This window comes from Suricata suricatta, chromosome 8, assembly GCF_006229205.1.
Source record: "Suricata suricatta isolate VVHF042 chromosome 8, meerkat_22Aug2017_6uvM2_HiC, whole genome shotgun sequence".
Lineage (NCBI taxonomy): Eukaryota > Metazoa > Chordata > Mammalia > Carnivora > Herpestidae > Suricata > Suricata suricatta.
Genome location: NC_043707.1, coordinates 100,900,151 through 100,922,633, shown reverse-complemented (window position 1 = coordinate 100,922,633; position 22,483 = coordinate 100,900,151). Strand labels below are relative to the sequence as shown.

At 34.6% G+C, this 22,483-nt stretch overlaps 1 protein-coding gene across 10 annotated transcripts in view; it reads right to left on the bottom strand.

Annotated features, from left to right (window-relative positions):
* The window catches only part of TUT4 (terminal uridylyl transferase 4), a 221,715-nt gene that overhangs the window by 48,467 nt on the left and 150,765 nt on the right, over positions 1 to 22,483 (bottom strand). For all 10 annotated transcript variants that reach the window (XM_029946134.1, XM_029946143.1, XM_029946133.1 and 7 more), the window contains 7 exons: positions 22,292 to 22,380; positions 21,163 to 21,214; positions 17,957 to 18,026; positions 15,764 to 15,890; positions 7,114 to 7,233; positions 6,736 to 6,948; positions 2,265 to 2,439 (listed from right to left, as the gene is read on the bottom strand). In XM_029946134.1, coding sequence (XP_029801994.1) covers positions 2,265 to 2,439; positions 6,736 to 6,948; positions 7,114 to 7,233; positions 15,764 to 15,890; positions 17,957 to 18,026; positions 21,163 to 21,214; positions 22,292 to 22,380 — 846 coding nt within the window. The remainder of the gene's footprint in view (positions 1 to 2,264; positions 2,440 to 6,735; positions 6,949 to 7,113; positions 7,234 to 15,763; positions 15,891 to 17,956; positions 18,027 to 21,162; positions 21,215 to 22,291; positions 22,381 to 22,483) is intronic.

Genomic DNA, 22,483 nt, shown 5'->3' with positions numbered 1-22,483 from the left:
GTAATTGCTACATCCAACACAGGGCTCGAACTTACAACCCCAAGATCAAGACTCACATACTGTTTCAGGCACCCCAATAATTACAAAATTTCAATGATAAAATTGGTAGAAAAAGCCATGCCATTTAGACCTTCCTAAACTGTTACTGAATAAAATTTTTCAAACCTCTAGGACCCACTAATAATTTTCATTTCTTGTCATAGTATTCTTTAGCTACACGCTCCTTGCAACTTAAATAAAAGACAACCTAAAACTCTCAAAGCTTCAAGTTACAAAATACTGATTTCGGGGTGCCTGAGTAGCTCAGTTGGTTAAGTTTCCAACTCTTAGATTTCAGTTGAGGTCTTGATCATGTAAGATTAAGCCCTGTGGAGGCTGGGCATGGAGCCTGCTTAAGATTCTCTCTTTTGATCTGCCCTTTCCCTACTCTTCCCCTACTCACCCATGCTCTTTCAAAAAAAAATTTTTTTTAATTTTAATCCGGTCTAAAATGGGTATGCTGAAGACTTGTATCAACTACATCTTCATTATTAAGAAAATATAAAAAATTTTGAAAATGCTTATGGGTTTTTGGATTTTATAAGCCTGAATACAAATATGTCCCAGAAAAAAAGAGTAACTGGATGACACTCAAAAGACAATGCATATTTTCTCTACTGTTGAAGATCATTGAGTAAAAGGATTAACAGGATAGGCTTGAAATTGATAACAGGTTTGGGCATCTGTTACTTTTGCTGTTATCTAAGTCCACAGGCTGCTCTCTAAACCGAAAAGCCTTTCCTGGTCTTTATGCCCCTTGTAGAAAAGGAAAAAGACAAGAGAAAACAAATTGTGATAATTACAGGCTTCAGAGCTCATTTATTTACTGTATGTAGGTGTATAAGATGTGAGTAACTGTTGGAGTATACAAGAATATTTGTGGGTTTAGGGGTGACTGGGTGGCTTGGTTGGTTAAGCCTCCAATTCTTGATTTTGGCTCAGGTAATGCATGATCTCATGGTTCATGACATAGAGCCCACATCAGGCTCTACACTTAGAGATTAAGTCTGCTTGGGATTCTCTCTCTCCTCTCCCTTCCCCTCTCCTGCTTGCTCTCTCTTTCTCAAAAACAAATAATATATTAATATTATTAATATTTTCCTTAATAACTTTAAAAAAATATTTGTAGGTCAGGGTGCCTGGGTGGCCCAGTTGGTTAAACTTCCAACTTTGGCTCAGGTCATGATTCTGGAGTTCATGGGTTTGAACCCCATGTCGGGCTCTGTGTTGACAGCTTAGAGCCTGGAGCCTGCTACAGATTCTGTCTCTCTTTCTTTCTGCCCCTTCCCCACTCATGATCTGCCTCTCTCTCTCTCTCCCAAAAATATAAATAAAACATTAAAAAAATTTTTTTAATATTTATGGGTCTAGAGAAGGCCAAAAGAGGACCGAGGGAACAGAAGAATACGCAGTCTAAGCAAACTAAAATGATGGAAAGAAATTCAATCCCTTATCTATAAAAGTGAGTGAAATGCTGCATGATTTAAATTTTCTAAAAACCATTCTATTAATATGCATCTCTAAAGATCTTAATATTCTTGATATTTGATACAAAACTTTTTGTCAACATCAATTTTTTTATTCAAATCAATCTTTTTTTATCTTTAGCTTATCCATATTAAACAGCTGAGGTACTTTTATGTTCTTGAAAGATAGCTGACATACAATGTTACATTACAGTTGAGGTATAAAACATAGTGACTCAACAATTCTGTAGTTAATGCTATGCTCACCAGAATGCCATCTGTCCCCCTACAATGCTATTACACCACTGACTGTATTCTATATATATACTCCAATGACCTACACATTCCATAGAGATGAGATTAGATAACAATGAAAAACTGTATTTTAAAATTATACTTTAACATAATTTTATGACCAAAACTTAGAGGAATACTATAAGATTGTTTTTGAATAACTTTTCTATGGGTCTATATTTTTGAGGTTTCTCATAACTAAAAAATAAAAATAAAGGCATGTTAATAAGCTAATAATCCTAACCAATATAGTATTTATAAACTAGAAACCTTAAAATAAGTATTACTCCTATAGAACTATCAGGGACTTGATAAAGAATTTATCTAAAATATATGACAGCCTAGTGACATATACAGTGCTATAAAGCCAAGGGGTATAATTTATAGCACTGTATTAGAAACAGATGATGGATGAGTAGCACACAAAAACATATTCTCCAAATGAAATATAACATATCATCTCACCTTCAATGGCTATTCGCCTTTTAGGCCAGTTTTTGTTTTCTCTTGTTAAAATATCTTGTATACGTACACATATGACATATTCTTCCAAAGCAAAATCCAGTGTGTAAAATTTTAGCAGCTCTAACCATAATTGTCCCAGGGATACCTGATTTGGTGTTCCCAATGTTAAAGGAGACTAGAAAAGAAAAAATACTTTTCATTTAAGCTTCACAAACTACAGCATGGTTGAATTTTCAGTTTGAAAAGACCTTAGAGATTAACTTTCAAAAACTAAGGGATAAAAGAAGTAACTTGCCAAAAAGCAGTCTGTGGTTCCCAGCTGGGAACACAGTCCTAGTTTATGGACTCCCTAGAATCTTATGTTCTTCCCCATAAACCAGTGATTCTCAACCTTGGCTGCACATCAGAATCACATTGGGGCCATTACAGTATACTAAATACCTGAGCTCCAAACCATTCCTACCTTCCATACCCTTGCCAAGATTCTGATTTAACGGACCTGGGCTATGTACGAGGCGCTGAGATTTTTAAAGCCTCCTAAGTGATTCACGTGCAGCCAAGGTTGCAAACCACTGCACAGCAACTACTATGGGTCCTTATTGCAGTAATTACTTTAAAAGTCTAAGTAAATGCCATGGGCTTTCAAAAGCTAATTCCTTCTTTTGGCAAACTTTATTTAGAACCTACTATGTCCTTTGCTGGGGATTTTAAAAAAGTAATGAAAGCTCCTGCTTAACCATAATGGTCACCATGCATCATTCACTCCTTTAAGTGCTGCACATGTAGTAACTTAATTCTAAGACTCCTATGAAGTAGATACTACAGGGCAAGGATTTGACTCAGGACCACCTGGCTACTGAATTTGTTGCTAATCACTATACCTACCATATTGCCACTCATATAAGATGAGGTCCTCCTTCACAGACTATTAGAAGAGGAAGAGACAATTTAACAATTAAAGATTCTGTGCTAAAATGGGCTCTAAATTGGAGGGGGGGCAGTTAACAAAAGAGGTAATAACTGAATTCTAAAGGAATTAGCAAGATGAAGACTGGCTAAAAGTGACCACTAAGGAGCATAAAGACATGAAACAATCATTCACTAATTCAATTCTACAACTATTCATTGAGTACCTACTATGTGCCAGGCATTTGGGATAGATCCGTGAAAAAAAAAAACAACCCAACATCCTTGCCTTAGTGCACTAATGACAACTTAATAAATAAATTACATAGCAAGTTACAGAAAAAGAAAAGTGCTGTGGAAGTAAGAAAAAGTCAGGTAGGTTTAGGATTAAGAGTATGGGAATATGGAGCAGGACATGGTTTCAGTGAAATAGAGTAGTCAGGATAGCCTTGTTCAGAAGGTATCACTTGAAGAAGAGGGAAAAGTGTTCTAGGAATAGGGAACTGATACACCAAACACACTAAATAGGAGTGACTAGCTTTAAAAAGAAAACCATGAAAGCTAGTGTGGTAAAGAAGGGAAGAAGAAAACAAAGAGCTACTCACCTAAAGACTCCAGCTTTTATTCTAAATTAAATGAAGAGCAACCGAAAGGTTTTTGAGTGTGGAGAAGAGGGAGGACATGCTATGACTTAAGTTTTTAAAGAACCATTCTGACTGATGTGCTGAGAATAGACTACAGGTGACCTTGAACAACATGGGGGTTAGGGACACCCACCTCTACGCAATCAAAAATCTGTCTATAACTTCTGATTCCCCCAAAATTTAACCACTAATAGGAGGGTTATTGTTGTTGTTTAACATTTGTAAAGTGGTCTAAGTCTACTCTATTCTTTTTTTTTTTTTTTAATGTTTGTTTATTTTGAGACAGAGAGAGAGAGAAAGAGAGTACAAGCTAGGGAGGGGAAGTGAGTGAGACAGAGGGAGAGAGAGAATCCCAAGCAGGCTCTGCACTGTCAGTGCCAGGCCCAATATGGGGCTCAATCCCATGAACTGTGTACTCATGACCTGAGCCAAAATCAAGAGTTGATGCTTAAATTGCTGAGCCATCCAGGTGCCCAACTAATAGCCTGCTCTTGACCAAATGGCTTACTGATAACATAGTCAATTAACATATATTCTGTATGTTACATTTATTTACTGCATTCTACAATAAAGTAAGCTAGAAAAAAAATGTTAAAAAAATTACAAGGAAATCACATTTACAGTACTATACTTTATATAAAGAAAATCCACATATAAGTGGACCTGCACAGTTCAAATCCATGTTATTCAAGGGCCAATTGTATAGAGAAATGGTGTATGCAGGGAAACTCATTATAAGGCCATAGTGATAATCCAAGCCAAAGATGACGGTGGCTAAAACCCGTGGTTTACGGTGGAGGTACTGAGAAGTCGTCAAATTCTGAAAATATTTTGAAGAAGATATGACAGAATTTCCTGACCAGACTTGATATGAGGTATAAAAGAGAGAAGTAAAGGATGATTTCAAGGCTTCTGACTGAGTAACTGAAAGTATGGAGTGCTATCAACTGATGCAAAAACTCCATGTGGAGCAAGAGAAAGTCCAGGAGTCCAGTTTCGGGCATGTTAAGTTTGAAGACAACTGTTAGAAGGGAGCCTGGGTAGCTCAGGTGGTTAAGACTCTGACTCTCAGTTTCAGCTCAGGTCATGACCTCACACTTCATGAGATCGAGCCCTGTGTCAGGCTCTGTGCTGGCAGTGTGGTGCCTGCTTATGATTCTCTCTCCCCCAGTCTCCCTGCCCCTCTCCTGCTCATGCACGTGCATGCAGGCTCTCTCTCTCTAAATAAATAAACATTTTAAAAAAGACATCTCTTAGACATCTAAGTAGAGACATTATATAGGCAGTTGGAGATACAACTATAGACTTCAGGAAAGAGGTTTGGCCAAAGATTTAAATTTGGGAGTATCACAAAGATGGTATATAAAACCCATGCACCTCAACAATCACCAACAGAGAGCAGATACAGAAGGAAGGTGGTGAGGCGGGGTGGATGGAAGACTGAGTCCTGGAGCATGCCAAAGTTAGGAGACTAGAGAGGAAGGGAAAAGACAAAGACAGAGGAGACGGAGAAGAAATAATCTGCCATGGGTGTGCTACCCTAAAAGTCAAGTTAAGAAATTTTTCAGAGAAGAAAATAACCAACTGGTAAATATGGCTGATAAGTCTAAAAAGATAAAAATTGAGAAGTGACCACTGGATTTAGCAATGTGGAGGATAATGACATTTGAAGATACAAGTTTTGGTAGATTGATCATAGCTGAAGCCTGAGTGCAGTGACTTAAGGGGAAACAGAAATCACAAATAGTGAATATGGACAATTCTTTCAAAAAGTTGTACTGCAAATGGGTGCAAAACTGGGAAGGAAAATGATGTCCTTATTTTGCTTTAAAGAGGGGAGGGAGATGCCTGGGTGGCTCAGTCAGTTAAACATCTGATTCAGTCCTGTCATGATCTTAGGGTTTGTGAAGCCTGCTTAAGATTCTCTTCCTCTCACATGTGCACTCTTTCTCTCAAAAAAATAATAATAATAAATTAAATGGAGAAATAGAAGTATGTTTGAGTCAATAAAAGAATGAAATATTGCTAACTTAGGAAGGAAAGAGAAGAATTGCTAGAGCAATGTTCTGGTATAAACAAGAAGGGATGGGATTAAATAAATACACAAGGGTAGAAATGACTTTAGATAGCAACTTGGGAGTTCCTTTATGAAAAGAGGCATCAAGGGCAGACTACGTGAATGCAGATAGTGGCAGGCAATATTTGGAGTGTGTAGAAGTTCTTTTGATTGCTTCAGTTTTCTCAGTGAATAAGCAAAAGCATTAGCTAAGTATTGGTAGTTTGAGAAGAGAGTACAAAGAAGTCTAGGAAAGTAGGAGTGTTGAAGGGACTAAGAATAAACATTCAGGGAACTACATATAATTCAATATAGCTAGAGTAATTATTTCAGTAATGCTTACATTTCTGTAATAATAGGTCTATTTCAGAAGACTACATACTTCTGGAGGACACAATCCATGGTTATTCATCTTTGGTTCTCAAGCCCTCAAGATAATGTCTGGCACATAGCAGGTCCTTAATAAATGAATGTTGAATGATTAAGTAGGCAAGCCACCCCCTAAGGGAGGAAAGGGCCTTTATTTTTCCACCAATCTGGCAATATTATTCCTATATGCTAAGGTTTTGGTCACAGCCCAACTCCTGAAGGAAATTTTCCTTGTCTAAATGAAAAAGATACAAAGAATTACCATGAAATGATTCAAACAATACACATCTTCCAAAATAAGGTATAAATTCATTAGAGAATCTCAGTACTGAAAAACTAAACCAGATCAACCCCTCACTTTACAAATGAGGAAAATGAGGCCAAGAGGCTTACACAAAGTCAGTCCAGTCAATCTACTAGTAAAATAGCTTCAATCGAGGCATCACAAATTCTACAGATAGAAAAGCCAAAAACAAAAACAAAAACAAAAGCTTACTTTGCCATGTTTTTCCTTCATGGCATTACTTTGGTTGTCTGTTTCTGTCTTCTTGGTATCATCTTTTGGTTGGTCTGCCTTAGCTTTGTTTTCCTCAGCAATTGAGTTTTTCTCAGTTGCACTACTTGAATTATATTCCCACTTCACAAACTTCTCTTCTACTATGCCCTTCAGCTGAAAGTCATCCATTCTTTTTGGGTCAAAGCCTTCAATCTATATAAAAAGGCATTCCAAATTGGTAGTGGAAAAATTATTAAAAAAAAAAAAAGATGGACAAACAGACAAACCAGAATTCCAGCTTATTATGTTTGAACAGAGCACTCTGCAAGAGCAAACTACATATATACATGCAAATATAGGTCACAAATTCATGCTTACCCAACTTCCAAGTAAGCAAGGAAGAAGAGGGGGTTTTCTTTGTTGTAGAAAAAACATCACCATTAAAGCAAAACAGTAAGAAGGGATTCCACCATCAGTTTGGGAGTCAATATAGCATAACTGCAAAACGAAGAAGAAAAAAATACTACCATTGAGCTTTAATTTTCTTTGTTCCCCTCACAATAAAAGCAGCTGTTTTCATGCTATAATTACTGTAAAATGTTTAAACAATGAAAATTATAAGGAATGATCTCAAATCTCTCTACCCTGAGACCAATATCAACATATTGGGAATCTTTCCATTCATTTCTTTATTGCATATAAAGTCACATATATATTTTAGTTTAATAGAATCATATCATACATACTGTTTTACTGTTACACATTTTTAAAGTATTTTATCTTGCTGCTTCTTCTGCCTCACTGTTAACAATCTTCTATGTACTCTTCCATGCCTTTTCCTATATATATACTCCCAATAACCACATACACATATATTTCTATTTTCTATACACATGCAGGAAATATTTTATGTTTTATGTCACTCTTACCAAAATTGCATATTATAGACATGTCTCTGTATATTCTGTATATTCTTCTCCTTTAATAACACACCAACAAAGTTACTCTAAGTCAATTAGTACAGATCTAATACATTTTTTAAGTTTATTTATTTATTTTGAGAGAGAGAGAGAGAGAGAGAGAGAGAGCGAGCGTGCGAGCACACGCATACATGCTGACATGCAGTGCCGGATGTCGGGTCAAACTCACAAACCATGAGAGATTATGACCTGAGCCGAAATCAAGAGTCAGACACTTAACCGAATGAGTCACCCAGGTGCCCAATCTAATACATTCTTTTAAATGCTTAAATTATAGTCTGTGATCTGGATGGCTACTCAACAGATTCCCCAGCAAAGACATTCATACTGTTCCCAATTTCTGCCATGATAGCAATGCTATAATATTTATCCTTATATGTAGTTCCTAATTACTGGCGCTTATTTATATGAGCTATATTCCCAGCACTGTGTTTACTGGATTTAAAAATGTGTGATATATCTGAATTCTAATAAATACGACTATTTTCTAAAATCACTACAAAAATTCCTCTTTTCACCAGTAACATGAGTGTACACATACATTTTCCAACACTGAGTATTTAAAAATCCCAATAGGATGTGTAAGATGTAATTATCTAATAACTACTTAAATTTGCATTTCCTCAATGCTAAGACATTATACAATTTTCATAAGTTTATAAACCATTTAGATTTGCTCTTTTCTGAACTGCTTATTGAATCTTTGCCAATTTTTCTATTTGCATGTACATCCTATCAATTTGTATAGATTCATTTTACATTACAGTAAATAACTCTTTATAGGTGACATATGCACTTGAACAATGTTACTTTTTCCAATCTGTTTTTATTTTGACGTTATTTAGGGTACTTTTTATCATATAAAAATATTAATGCACATATAAATATGCATGCTATATAGCTCCTAGGTTTCCTATCATGGTAAAAAGATTTCTCCAAACCACAGGCAACATATACATACTCTTAAATTTTCTTCTAAAATTTAAATTTCTCATTTAAGTAGAATTTATTTTTACACACTAACTTTAAGATCATTTTATCAACTTTTTAAACACTCTTGGTAATTCTAATTGAAATTACTTGTACATTTGAAAACTAAAGGCGATTTTACATTTTAGGGGTATCATCTCCCTATTCAAGACTTTTGTATCTTTACATTTTCCAAAAAATTTAGGAGCTGTCATCAATTACTCACTTCCCCTCAACTCTCATATCCAATACCTCTACAAGTCCTACCTCCAAAGCCATCCCAAATCAGTCTGCTATGCTTCATATCCGTTCTAATCTTGCACAGACCATTATCACCTCAGGCTGATATACTACAGCAACCTGCTTACTGGCTCCCTATTTGAACTCTTTACCCCAAAAAGATCTTTTAAAAGCATATATCACATTGAGTCATACGCTGCTTTTAAAACTCTTCCCATTCTTTCTCACTGCAATGAAAACCCATATTCTTTACCACAGGAATTTCCACTTTCACTTGCTTCATTCTAGCCACTCATGCCTGCCTTCCTTTCTGTTCCTCACAAGCTCATTCATACCTTAGAAGCTTTGTACTAGCTATTTGTTGGATACTATTCCCTCAGACTTTCAAGTGGCTGCTTACTGCTGCTCTGAGTTTAAATAGCACTTCCTCAAAGAGACTTTCCCTAACTATCTAGTGTAATGTCACTCTTGTATCACATCATCTCATTTTTATAGCACCAAACTCTTACCAGATATTGTGTTACTTAGATATTTGTTTACTGGCTGATTCTTCCACAAATATGTAAGTTTCATGATAGCAGGACTCTTACATAATCTTGTTAGATGTTTCCAGCACCTAGAATAGTATCTGGCCCATAGGAAGCATTTAACAAATGGTTGCTGAATAAATGAATTTGTTTGGGTTTCACTTTTACCTTTCAATAATATAAATTTTCTTCTTGTACCTTCCTTGTTAATTTTATTTTATAATTTGTGACACGATCACAAAGATAATATTTTTGTTTCCACTCTACCAGGTTATTTTTGACAGAGAAAACCTATTATTACATAGTCATCTTACAAAGTTCCTTATTAATCCCAACAGTTTTAATTTTTTAAATTTTTTGAGAAAGAGAGACACACACACAGAGTGTTAGTGAGGGAGAAGCACAGAGAGAGAGGGAGACACAGCACCTGAAGCAGCTCCAGGCTCTGAGCTGTCAACACAGAGCCCAACACAGGGCTCGAACTCACAAACCACAAGATCATGATCCGAGCTGAGGTCGGACGCTTAACTGACTAAGCCACCCAGATGCTACTAATCCCAGAAGTTTTTTAACTAAAGTTTTGTAGGTATACAATCATACCATTAATAAATTTTGTTTTTCCAATATTTACATTATTTCATTTCATTTTCTTACTGTATTTTTTTATATCTCCCAAAACAATGTATCACTTCACTGATGAACTTCTCTGTAATAGTCCTAATTCTAACACATATGGCTTGAGTAATTCACTGTCTAGAATGATGGGTTTTTTTTTTAGTGAATAATATTTATTAACTTCCATTACTAGTTAAGAGGTTTTTAATGAAGAACATGTCTTTTCAACATGTTTTTTTCTACTTCAAATTGTTAATAAATTATGTTAAGAGATTTCCTGATATTAAACCATTCATATATTCCTGAAATCCTGCATAGTTGTGGCATATAACCTTTTGGTACACTAATATATTCCATTTGTTTATATTTCATTTAGACTTTTGCATCTATATAAGATTAATCTATACTTGGATTTTTTTGCTTTTTAATTTTTATGCTCTTATTTAGATAATAAAGATAATAATCACTATAGTTTAATATTTTAGTAAATTTAAGAATGGCTTAATAAGTTTAAGAATACAGGGCCCTGGCTGGCTCAGTCGGTAGATCATATGACTCTTGATCTTGGGGCCATGAGTTCAAGCCCCATGTTAGGTGTATTAGTTACTTAAAAAAAGAAAAAAAAGAATACAACTAAAAATGAAAGGATAAAGAACACTTATAAAAAGAGCTTCAATCTAGGGCACCTGAGTGGTTCAGTCAGTTAAGCATCTGACTCTTGATTTCGGCTCAATTCATGATCTCACAGGTTCATGAGTTTGAGCCTTGTGTCAGGCTCTGCACTAACAACTAACAATTCCACTTGGGATTTTCTGTCTTCCTCTCTCTCTGCCCCTCCCTTGCTTGCACACACGTGCAACACTCTCTCTCAAAGTAAATAAACATTTTTTAAAAGTTAAATAAAACATGGGGGGCCTGGGTGGCTCAGTTGGTTAAGCATCCGACTTCAGCTCAGGTCATGTATCATAGCTCATGGGCTTGAGCCCTACGTCAGGCTCTGTGCTGACAGCTTAGAGCCTGGAGCCTTCTGTTCAGATTCTGTGTCTCCCTCTCTGTCTGCACCTCTCCCACTCATACTAAGTCAGTCTCTCTCTCTCTCTCTATCTCTCTCTCTCTCTCTCTCAAAAATAAATAAACATTAAAATAAATAAATAACATTAAAAATTTTAGTTAAATAACTAAATTTTAATAATTTGTTATTTAACTAAAATTTTTTATCTTATTTATAAATAAGATAAAAGATTATAAGATAAATAAGAGCTTCAATTATCCCACTAGACTAAATTCTCCTATCTCCAAAGTACTACAACAGGAGTCATGCCTAACGACTATGTTAACCAGAAACTTTGCTCCAACTGTAAGGAACTGTTTATGTATGCTGTTAACACTACTGGACATCTCACAGAGAAATAACATTAAGGTAGTGTAAGAGATAGCTCTTAAAACTCTGGGATCATAGCCAAGCTATGGTGGGAATAACCTTAATGTCTACCAACCAATAAAGAGATGAAGAAAAATTGGTATATAAATACAATAGAATCTCATTCAGCATTAAAAAAGAGAATTCTCCCATTTGCAATAATGTGGATGGACCTACAGGACATTTATTAGCTAAGTGAAAGAAACCAGATATAGTAAGACACTAATCTCCCTTATATGCAGAATCTAAAATAGTCAAAGGAACAGAGAGGGTAGAATGGTAATTATAAGAGGCTGGGGGAGAGAGAAACGGAGAGTGTTTGGTCAAGGTATACAAAATTTCAGTTATATAGGATGAATAAGTTCTGGTGATCTAATGTAGAGCATAGTGACTATAAGTAATACTACTGTTAACATGTAACTAAAATTTGGTAAGAAGGTACAGCCCAAGCATTCTCACCACACACACACAAAAGGTAACTATGAGAGGTAACAGACTGGTGATTATTTCACAGTTAATACATATATCAAATTATCAAGTTGTACAAGTTGTATTTATACATACAATTTAAAAAAAAACTTAGGGAACTCTTTTTTTCCCTTGTATGAGATCTTTTTTTTATTGCCTGTCAGCAGGTCCTCTGGAATTTTTTAAACTAAATTATAATTGACACATAATGTTGCATTAGTGTCAAGTATACAACACTGTGATTCAACAACTCTGTATGTCATGCTATGCACACTACAAGTGACTATACTGATCATAGTCCCCATGCAATACCTTTCATTCATCTGACTTATTCATTCCACAAATGAAAGCCTGTAGCTCCCACTCCTCTTCACCCATTTTGCCCATCACCTTACCCTCTTCTCCTCTGATAACCACCAGTTTGTTCTCTGTATTTACAGGTCTGCTCCTGCTTTCTTGTTTGTTTTTTAGATTCTAGATATAAGTGAAATCATACTGTATTTGTCTTTTTTATAATGGCTGAGTAGTCTTTTTATAACGTCTGTACACACACACACACACACACACACACACACACACACACACAATTTACTTTATCCATTCATCTATCAATGGATAGTTGTTGTCACTCCCATATCTTGGCTATTGTAAATAATGTCAAACACAGGGGTGCATATGTCTTTGGAGTGTTTTCTTTTTTATTTGGGTAAATACTCAGGAGTGGAATTACTGAATGTCTAGTACTAATTTTAATTTTTTTAGGAACCTCCATACTATTTTCCACAGTGGCTGCACCAATTTATATTCCCATCAACCTTGCAAGACGGTTTCTTTTACTACACATTCTCACCAACGCCAGCTGTTTCTTACTTTTTGATAAGACAAGGTATAATGGTGCTTTTGAAATGCATTTTCCTAATGATTAGTGATGTTGAGCATCTTTTCATCTGTCTGTTGGCCAGCTATATGTCTTCTTTGGAAAAATGTCAATTCAGGTCTTCTGCCCAATTTTAACTGGACTTGGTATTTTGGTAGGGAGCTGTAAAAGTTCTTTATATATTTTAGATATTAAGCACTTATCAGATACATCATCTGCAAATATCTTCACCCATTCAGTGGGCTGCCTTTTTGTTTTGTTGATGGTTTCCTTTACAGTACAAAAACTTTTTATTTTGGTTCAGTCCAATAGTTTATTTTTGTTTTTGCTTCCATTGACTAAAAAAAAAAACACATCTACAAAAAGATTTCTAAGGCCAATGTCAAAAAGATTACTGCCTATGTTTTCTTCTAAGAGTTTTATGGCTTCAGGTCTCACATTTAAGTCTTCAATACATTTTAAGTTTGTTTTTGTATATGGTAGAAGAAAGTGGTCCGGTTTCATTTTTTTCCATGTAGCCATCTCTAGGAATCTCTTTCAGATATCAAATACTGCTACAATTAATTTTTTCTTTCTTTCTTTTTTTAAATTTTTTTTTTTCCCTGAGAGAGAGAGAGAGACAGAGTGCGAGCAGGAGAGGTGCAGAGAAAGAGAAGGAAACACAGAATCCAAAGCAGGCTCCAGGCTCTGAGTGGTAAGCACAGAGCCCAATGTGGGGCTTGAACTCATGAACCACGAGATCAGGACCTGAGCCGAAGTTGGATGCTTAACCAACTGAGCCACCCAGGTGTCCCAATTTTTTCTTTAAAAAATTTTGTAATGTTTATTTTTGAGAGAGAGAGAGACAAAGTATGAGTGGGAGAGGGGCAGACAGAGAGGAAGACACAAAATCTGAAGCAGGCTACAGGCTCTGAGCTGTCTGCAAAGAGCCTGATGCAGGAATCGAGCTCACAAACTGTGAGACCATGACCTGGGCCGAAGTCGGACACTCAACTAACTGAGCCACGTTGGTGCCCCTAATTTGTATAACCACAAAAAAATTACTCTGAGTCAGAAAACTTAACTATAAAGGATGGAAAAGGCTAAACAGTTTTAATAGGCTTGACTAAAAAACTATTCCTATTACTGGAATGCTAAAGTTAAGAGAGGAGACAGCCAGAGAATAGTCAAGAGCAATCTTATTACATCATAAATTATATTCATATGCAAGAATTTTTCTGAACTCTCAAACTGTAAAAAATCTGTGCTTTATTATAAAATGTACAATGTGGCTTAAAACCTCAAGATAAAAAAGCTGTTTTTAAAAAGCCTCTGAGAGAAAAAAATATACCAGGAATTACTTCTAGGTTTCTTACAATAAACTCATAAAATAAAAACCATGAAAAAAGCTCTTTGCAACTAACTCAACTGCCAAAAATCAGACACACTGTTCTGTTCGTAGTGCATTTTTTTAGTGTACTTCATTGACTAGTATGTTTGGAATCAATAGAAATTTGAGAAATCTTCTAAGAGACACTTCAGGAAACAAAGTTTACAGACCACATTTTTTCCAAATGGAAATAACTTATACGAATATTATGCATATCCTTCTAACACAGACTAGTTAGTTGAATAAAAGAAGATCTTAAGAAAACCGACACTATTTTATAATAACTATAACTTAGAGCATAGTTAAGAAATATCATCCAAAGGTGATATTTGTTAACACCTGTTAACACCTTCATCCCTTATGAAGCTACTAACCTCTCCAAAGTTAGTACACTGAGTTTCCTGAATGCTAGCTATGTTTCACATACCAGCCTCATCCCACACTCTTGAGAAACCTTGGTTACTAGAGTTTTTCTCACAGAGTTCACAATTTCATGGAAGAAAACTGATCAAAAACAAATATTGGTATAGCAGGTAGTAGTAAGTGCTATGAAAAAACTAAAACAGTGTAGAAACAGGGAGAGTGATGAAGGCAATGCTATTTTATATAAGGGTTCCCTTGTCAGGAAATTCTGACTAGGTAAAATTTAACCAAAAATTTGAAAAAAGTAAAAGAGTAACCATGCTATACGTGGAGTTAGAACATTCTAGATGAAGGAACAGCAAACACAAAGGCCTTCAACTGAAAAAGCCTCAACCTTAGAATTTGACTGTTCCTTACTTTTCAAGCTGTTCCTTAGTCAACCAGCTTGTTCTGCCCCAATCCTCTTATCAGAGTCCAAACAAAAAATTCCAAGAATCCTCTAGCAGTTTTTGCTCTCAATTTAATCATTTCACCAACACCCCCTTAACCCATCTTCTTCGTATAAGACTGAGAATTTACTCATCATTACTATAACAAGTGATGAATACTATACTGGTAAGAACACACTCAGAAAGGCTAAACTCTCTCTCTCTAGTCTTTTGGACTGATAATAATAATGACTTTATCACTCCTCCTTACCTCCAGTTGAAAGAAATGACAACAAAAGATACCACAGCCTTTCAAAATTAATTCTAATTCAGGAAACAGATAACTGATTCTCAGCAGTTACCCAAGAAGAAACTGCTGTAAGTTATCAGTAACTCAGAGGAAAGGAAACAATGTTCTAAGACAGAGATAGGAAAAAAGATGCTAACAAAAAACCTTGCAAACCTATGCATTAACTTGCATAATCATATCTTACAACCTTAATTTACATTAAGGGTGAAAACTTGAGCCTCATTTGCTATTTGAAAGATAATATTTCTGTGCTACATAAAAGGAGAATAATAAAATATATCAATTACTCTATATGTCTAGAAGACTTTATTTTCATGTCCATAATCAGAACCTGCCACATCAATTCGGTCTGACACAGATAACTATTTTATTCCCATATATTATGATTCATCTTACATGTTAGTTCAGGAAAAAGCCTGAGTTATCTTAAAGACAGGTTCTTTTTTCTTCTGCTTCACTTACCTTAGCCCAGTAGCGAAAGGCTAACACCAAAGGAGTAAAGACAGGTTCCATCTTGCCAAGAGCAGCAAGTAATTCAGTAGTGAGGCATGCCATATCATTTCCTGCACTCACTCTACAAAGTAAACCACTGTGAATGAGAAAGAAACAAAATTCACTGTATTAAAACCTTAAGAACCAGAATATTCCAAATCCTATGCTTATTCTTTCTAGGCACCATATTTTATTACCAAGAAAATCAAAATAAAAAACAAATATTTTAATAGATTGAGAGATAACTGGAAACTACAAATCATTTCCATCATTAGACTTCCATATGAATTAAAGATGTTTTCAATATTCATTTGTACTTCAGATATTAATTTCAACCTAATTTAGTATTTAAATTCTTCAGAAAATAGTTTCAAGGGGTGCCTTGGGAGGTGGCTAAGTGGGTAAAAGCAGCTGACTTTTGATTTCAACACAGGTCATGATCTTAATGGTTCATGGGATCAAGCCCCACATCAGGCTCTGTGTGACAGTGTGGAGCCTGCTTGGATTCTCTCCCTCTCTCAGCCCCTCCCCTGCTCGTGAAAGCAAACATACACGCTCTCTCAAACTTAAAAAAACAAAAACAAAGAAATCAATTTCAAAAGCATTAGTAGCATTCACCAAAACCTGATTTTTATCAGAGAAAAGGCATTTATCTCATCAATGTCAGGTAGTGTAACATACCTTTCTGGCTCATTGCTTTTGCTCTGCATATTATAAAAAGAAAAAAATGAAATACTGAACTAATTAGCTATCCTTCTTGACTCGAATTTTACCTATCTAAGCTTTCATGATTTTTTTGATATGCTACTTTTGGATTAGAAAGGATGTACATATGAACCCTCAAATAATGTTTAACTGTAAGTGAAAACAGGAGCTACGCTAAAGGAGAAACAGAACTATAGTAGAGTTATTTGGTAGCAGGGAGAAGAATGTATCTGAGGTTCCACAAAGAGGCAATTTGACACACTGTGGATACAAAAACAAAAAACAAAAAACACTGGGAGTCAAAATACTCCCATTCTGATTCTGATTTTACTCTTAATGTTGTGAATCTGGCCAAATCATTTAATCTCTCCAGATCTCAATTTTCTAATTAGAGCTTTATAGATTCTTACAACTTGGAATAAGAAAATAAAGTACTCTTAAAATGTAAGATATACAAGTTAGTATTCAATAAAAGAACATTTAATAAACAATTATTTCTGTATTGTTCCTATGTCTCCCACATTGATCACAAATAGGATTATCTCAGTTTCCTTTATGACAGGCGCTTTGCTCTAAATCCTATAAACATCTGACTAGAAAGCCAAGATTACGGGCGCCTGGGTGCCTCAGTCAGTTGAGCATCCGACTTTGGCTCAGATCATGATCTCACTGTTTGTGGGTTCATGCCCAGCGTCAGGCTCTGTGCTGACAGCTCAGAGCTTGGAGCCTGCTTCCGTTTCTGTGTGTCCCTCTCTTTCTGCCCCTCCCCTGCTCATGATCTGTCTCTGTCTCTCAAAAATAAATAAATGTTAAAAAAAAAATTTTTTTTTTGTAAAGGCAAGATTAGTCTTCAGTGACTCATTCAATTTCAGGGATATAAAAATGAGATTGTAAAAGACTGTGAGCTCCTGGAGAATGGTGGCTATTTATTTATATTTGTATCCTTACAGCAAAGCAGTACCTAACATACAGTAAATGCACAATATTGTTGGGCAAATGAACTTCTTTGAGAAAAAAAATGGAAGTTTTGCCTTTGTTTTGTATTTCATTGGTAACTCTCCTTTTTGTTCACAGGCTGTTAGTAAGCTTTAATTTTTAATAAACAGTATATTAATCTAAGGAGAAATCTAAAACAAAATTTTCTAGAGCAACTAGGTGGGTCTGTTAGTCAGTTGAGTATCTGACTCTTGATTTCAGCTTAGGTCATGACCTCAAGGCTCATGGGATAGAGACCCATGTCAGGATTCTGTCTTTCCTTTCTCTCTGCTCCTACCCTGTGCATGCACGCTCACTCACGTATATATGTTCTCTCTCTCTCTCAATAAATAAACTTTAATAAAGTAAAAATAAAAATAAAATAAATAAAACACAACAAAACAAAATAAAAATTTTTGCCTTGGAGAAGTTCAGTGCATATTTACTTATTTCAAAAACTATTTTCTTTTTATTGTTACTAACCTTTTCCGATCTTTGCACACCACAACAGGAACTTTAGCATGAAAATCAGATTCCACATCTATATATAATACTAATAAGGAAAAAAAAATAAAACATGTAAGCTATTGCCAACATCTCTCAAATATTTACTCTATAGTAAACATTAAGTGCTAGTTTTCTTCTAGAAATGATTCACATTGTTTCTTTGAGATAATATTCCATATTATGAGCATCAACCCAACAGAATCTCTTACCTCTCTTGGTGTCATTTGCTATTTATTATAAACCACAGGGACAGTCCCAAATATTGTCCAAAAATTATAATCACCTTAAAAAGAAAGGTCTTAACATCTCTAAAAGTTTGAGTATTTCCTAGTAAGTATATAATCTAGCCAAAGTAATTGGCAAACAAGCACCACTTACTTCTATTTCCAAAGGAGTCATGAAATAAAAACCTACAATGTTTTGAGAACTTAGTTGTTTTAAGTTATGCATGCAAGTAAAGGCTAACTCTGCTGGCCCCATTTCCTGTTACTGTATGAAGAGTTTGCCTGATCAATCAAAGATCCTAAGTAAGAAGAGGATAAAGCACACTTCAACTCTAAAGTCTTTCTCTACATCTCCTAGGAAAGCCCCATGCCATAAATGTCTAATCTAATGAAAATAGATAGTTTAATATGATTTCATTGGAAATTTAAAGAAAATCTCTTAGTAGTACTTGTTGGGATTATTAACTTATTAAAAAATCATGTGCTGAAGACTTACATGCCAGGAATTACATTATGCATGGTGGATATGACAATTAATTAACAAGACACAAAGAGCTCAAAGAAGGGACATAAATATATAAACAAATCCTGTAATTAACAAGACAGAGGTCTTAAAGGAGTACAATGAAGGCATAAAGAAGGTAATAATTTTGAATAAGACTGAATTTTATAAACCTATGTTATGGAACTTAAGATGATCTAGACATGTATTTAAAATGTTTGCTAGGTTGAAACTGTCCAGTGAATCTAAAGAGATAAAAGCTCCATTACTACCTCTTATGTGTAATATGTTTTAGTTTTTGTGCAATAAGAGACAAGTATTTATTAAGAAAGAAAAATACATTAAAATCCCTTTACAAGATTAATTATACCAAATTATTCCCTTAAAAACTAATTTCCCAACAAGAAGCTGATAAATAATGGAGAACTGACAGGACAGAGACAGAGAGAAAGGAAGTTAGAGGTGACTGTAAAATCAATGACAGGGTAAGGAGGGTCAATAAGTTATCTTTTTCTAAGCCAAACTGAAAATATTCTTGCCAGATATTTGTAATTCATAAAATTTAAGATGACAATAGGATTAATAACAATCATAGCCGCAAAAATTTAATCAGAAGTTACTGCATATAAACCAAGCACTTCTAGGCTGTGGCTTAAACCATTTTATCCTCCCAACAATCTTCTCATCAAAAAGATACTATAGGGGAGCCTGGGTGGCTCAGTCGGTTGAGCAACCAACTTTGGCTAGGTCATGATCTCGCGGTTCGCAAGTTCAGGCCCTGCATCAGGCTCTGTGCTGACAGCTTGCTCAGAGCCTAGAGCTTGCTTCAGATTCTGTGTCGTCTTCTCTCTCTGCCCCTACCCCATTCATGCTCTCTCTGTCTCTCAATAATAAATAAATGTAAAGAAAAATATTTTTTAAAAAAAGATACTATATTGGGTTGCCTAAGTGGCACAGTCACTTCGGCACCTGACATTTGGTTTCAGCTCAGATCATGATCTCACAGTTCAGGAGACCGAGCCCCATGGCTAGCTCTGAGCTGACAGCACAGAGCCTGCTTGGGGTTCTCCCTGCCTTGCCCCTGCTTGTATTCTCTCTATCTAAAAATAAGTAACCTTTAAAAAAAAAGATACTATATTATTGTCATTTTACAGATGAGAAAACTGAAGCATTAACACACTTGTTAATTTGTCAAAGGATACAACCAATAAGTGGCAGAAGTAAAATTTGAGACCAGTTAAGCCTGGCTCCATATCCTGAGCTCTTAAGCATTTACTTTTAACAAGAAAAGCAATAAATAAAAAACAAGAAAATAATATTCCATATTGTACTATATGACTGAGAGCCTGGTTTAAGACAGATGAAATTTAAAAATTTTTTTTACTTTGAAAGTATTTTTACCTATATGAATGAACATCAAAGGCAATCCAGACAGCTAAGGCAGATATGAGAAACTTATTAGGTATGATTTGGTTGATGTAATATAAGTGATTAATTAAATTATTGTCTTAAGTGGAAAAAAAAAAGTACTTAATACATGCACACTTTTTCCCCAAGTCTCTCCTAAATTTTCCTTCATCGGTGATTTCCTAATGATTATAGGTTTTCTGTCTTCTTTTATACAAGAAATCCCAGTAACATTTTAAATTACCCAATAGGCAGTACTTTTTTTTTTTTAAATATAGATTATCAGTCACCTTCTCCCACTAAGTTGTACGAAGACATCTTATGCACCTCTGCCTTCCCATCATCAAACACAGGGCCTTGAACATGATAACCAGTTACCCTTCAATGAATGGATGAATAAAATGGATAGCATCTATACATGGGCATATTGCTATATGGACATTCATTTTATATATTATAAATGTTTATACAACTATACATTGATTTATATGTTATATACTTATATATAAACACACATATACATTATTATACATCACACATAATGTATATATAATTATTATCCATTATTATATATGATATATATAACATATATATTTAAATTAATAATTCCAGAAAAGAAGATCTTTTAGGTAATATGGGAAAATAATTGTTTTTTGGCCAAGAAAAGTACTAGCCTTGTGTTAAATCAAAGTCAATATATAATAGATTTCTATATTAGTTTTCAAATCCTGATGATGTAACTGTGATGGTCAAGGTCAGGCTCCTAAGAAAGATCAAATTCCCAAATTTCCTTTCACTTTAAGGAGTGAGGAGAGCCTTCAAGCTTTTCTCTTGCTCTTGCTTTTTTATATCCCTATTATAAATATGATACTTTTTATCTAATGGCATATAAATTTTATAGCAGACCTATTCAACAAATATATAACTTTATGTAACATAATGATTCATATATGTTACTATAAGTATTTAACTTGGTTAGCCATGTATAAACAACACAGTATATGTACCCTCAAAGAATTTTCTTTAGACAAATTAAAAAAGAAACTCACCACTTTTTTTTAAAATCCCAAGCACTTGTATCAGAAGATCTGGATGATTCATCTAAGAAAGTTCAAAGCAAATCAATATACTAATTTCAAAGTTCAAAATGCAAACATTAGAGAGAATTCAATTTCATTAAATATTTAAATAAAACCACGCTCTATATTTTAAAATAATGAAAAAGAGAATAGTTAAAACACTTCTATAGTAACATACCTTGTTCATGGAACTAGAATCTAACAAATCATGTAGTGCTATTATTCCAGCAATATTTCTAGAATTAAGAAGTTCTTAGGATAAGAAAAGATTCTGGAATTTCACAGCAAAATAAACAGAAAAGAAATCACCTTGCCAAATAACTGTTAAAGGGAAGTTATTGAGATAGGAAATTTAAGAGATACTGATAACAGGTAGCATGGTTAAAAGGCTACCTTAAAACACAAACTTGTCAAATGCTTAGTTTAGTATATACTTTGATGCTATCTTAACGTATTTAATAATCATATATTAATGGTAAGTACATAACTGGATCAGATAAGAAATAAAACATCAAATTTTCACCTAAATCATAATTTTCACCTAAGCATTAAAATTACTCAATAACACATAAAATGTCAACCATTTTAAATGTTTCATAGGTCAATAAATAAATAATGTTAGGAGTGCTAATTACTTACTAAAAGTACCCACAATGCACAAGGCACACTATACAAAAATGTCTGGTATATAGCATCTTATTTAATATAAAAGTTATTATTACAGGTGTTTTTGGAAATCAAAAAACTGAGTCTCAATAAGGCAAAGTAACTTGCTCATTGCAGCCAAGACTTGAACACAGATGTGTGATTTCAAAGTTATTTTCGCTTTCTATTCTGCTTACAAGTGATATCTATTCAACACAATCAAATATGTATCAGCATTTTCCTTTTTTTTCTGTATTACTCTGCTTCCCTCTTCCTCTCCCTTATTTCTTTTATTCCATCTATATCTAGCACTCATAGTTTCCAAAACCACATTTGATTACACTACAAACCAGAGTCTTCTAATCCCCTACACCTTCTCTAAAAAGGTAACTAGTTAAAAATTACCAAGTACTATTTAAGAACCACATTTAAAAATGCTTTTATAATTACTTACCCTGGGAGGAAATTTTATATCTATATTAACATCACTACTTTTCAGAGCAAACTTAGTCAGAGATGAGCCATACAACCTAAGTGAACACTCTGGAAATAAAGGAAAGAATATCAAAGCATGAAATAGTATGCAAATAAGAGGAATTTCTTAAAAATGATGATAGTAAAATTGCATATATTTCAATTCTGTGTT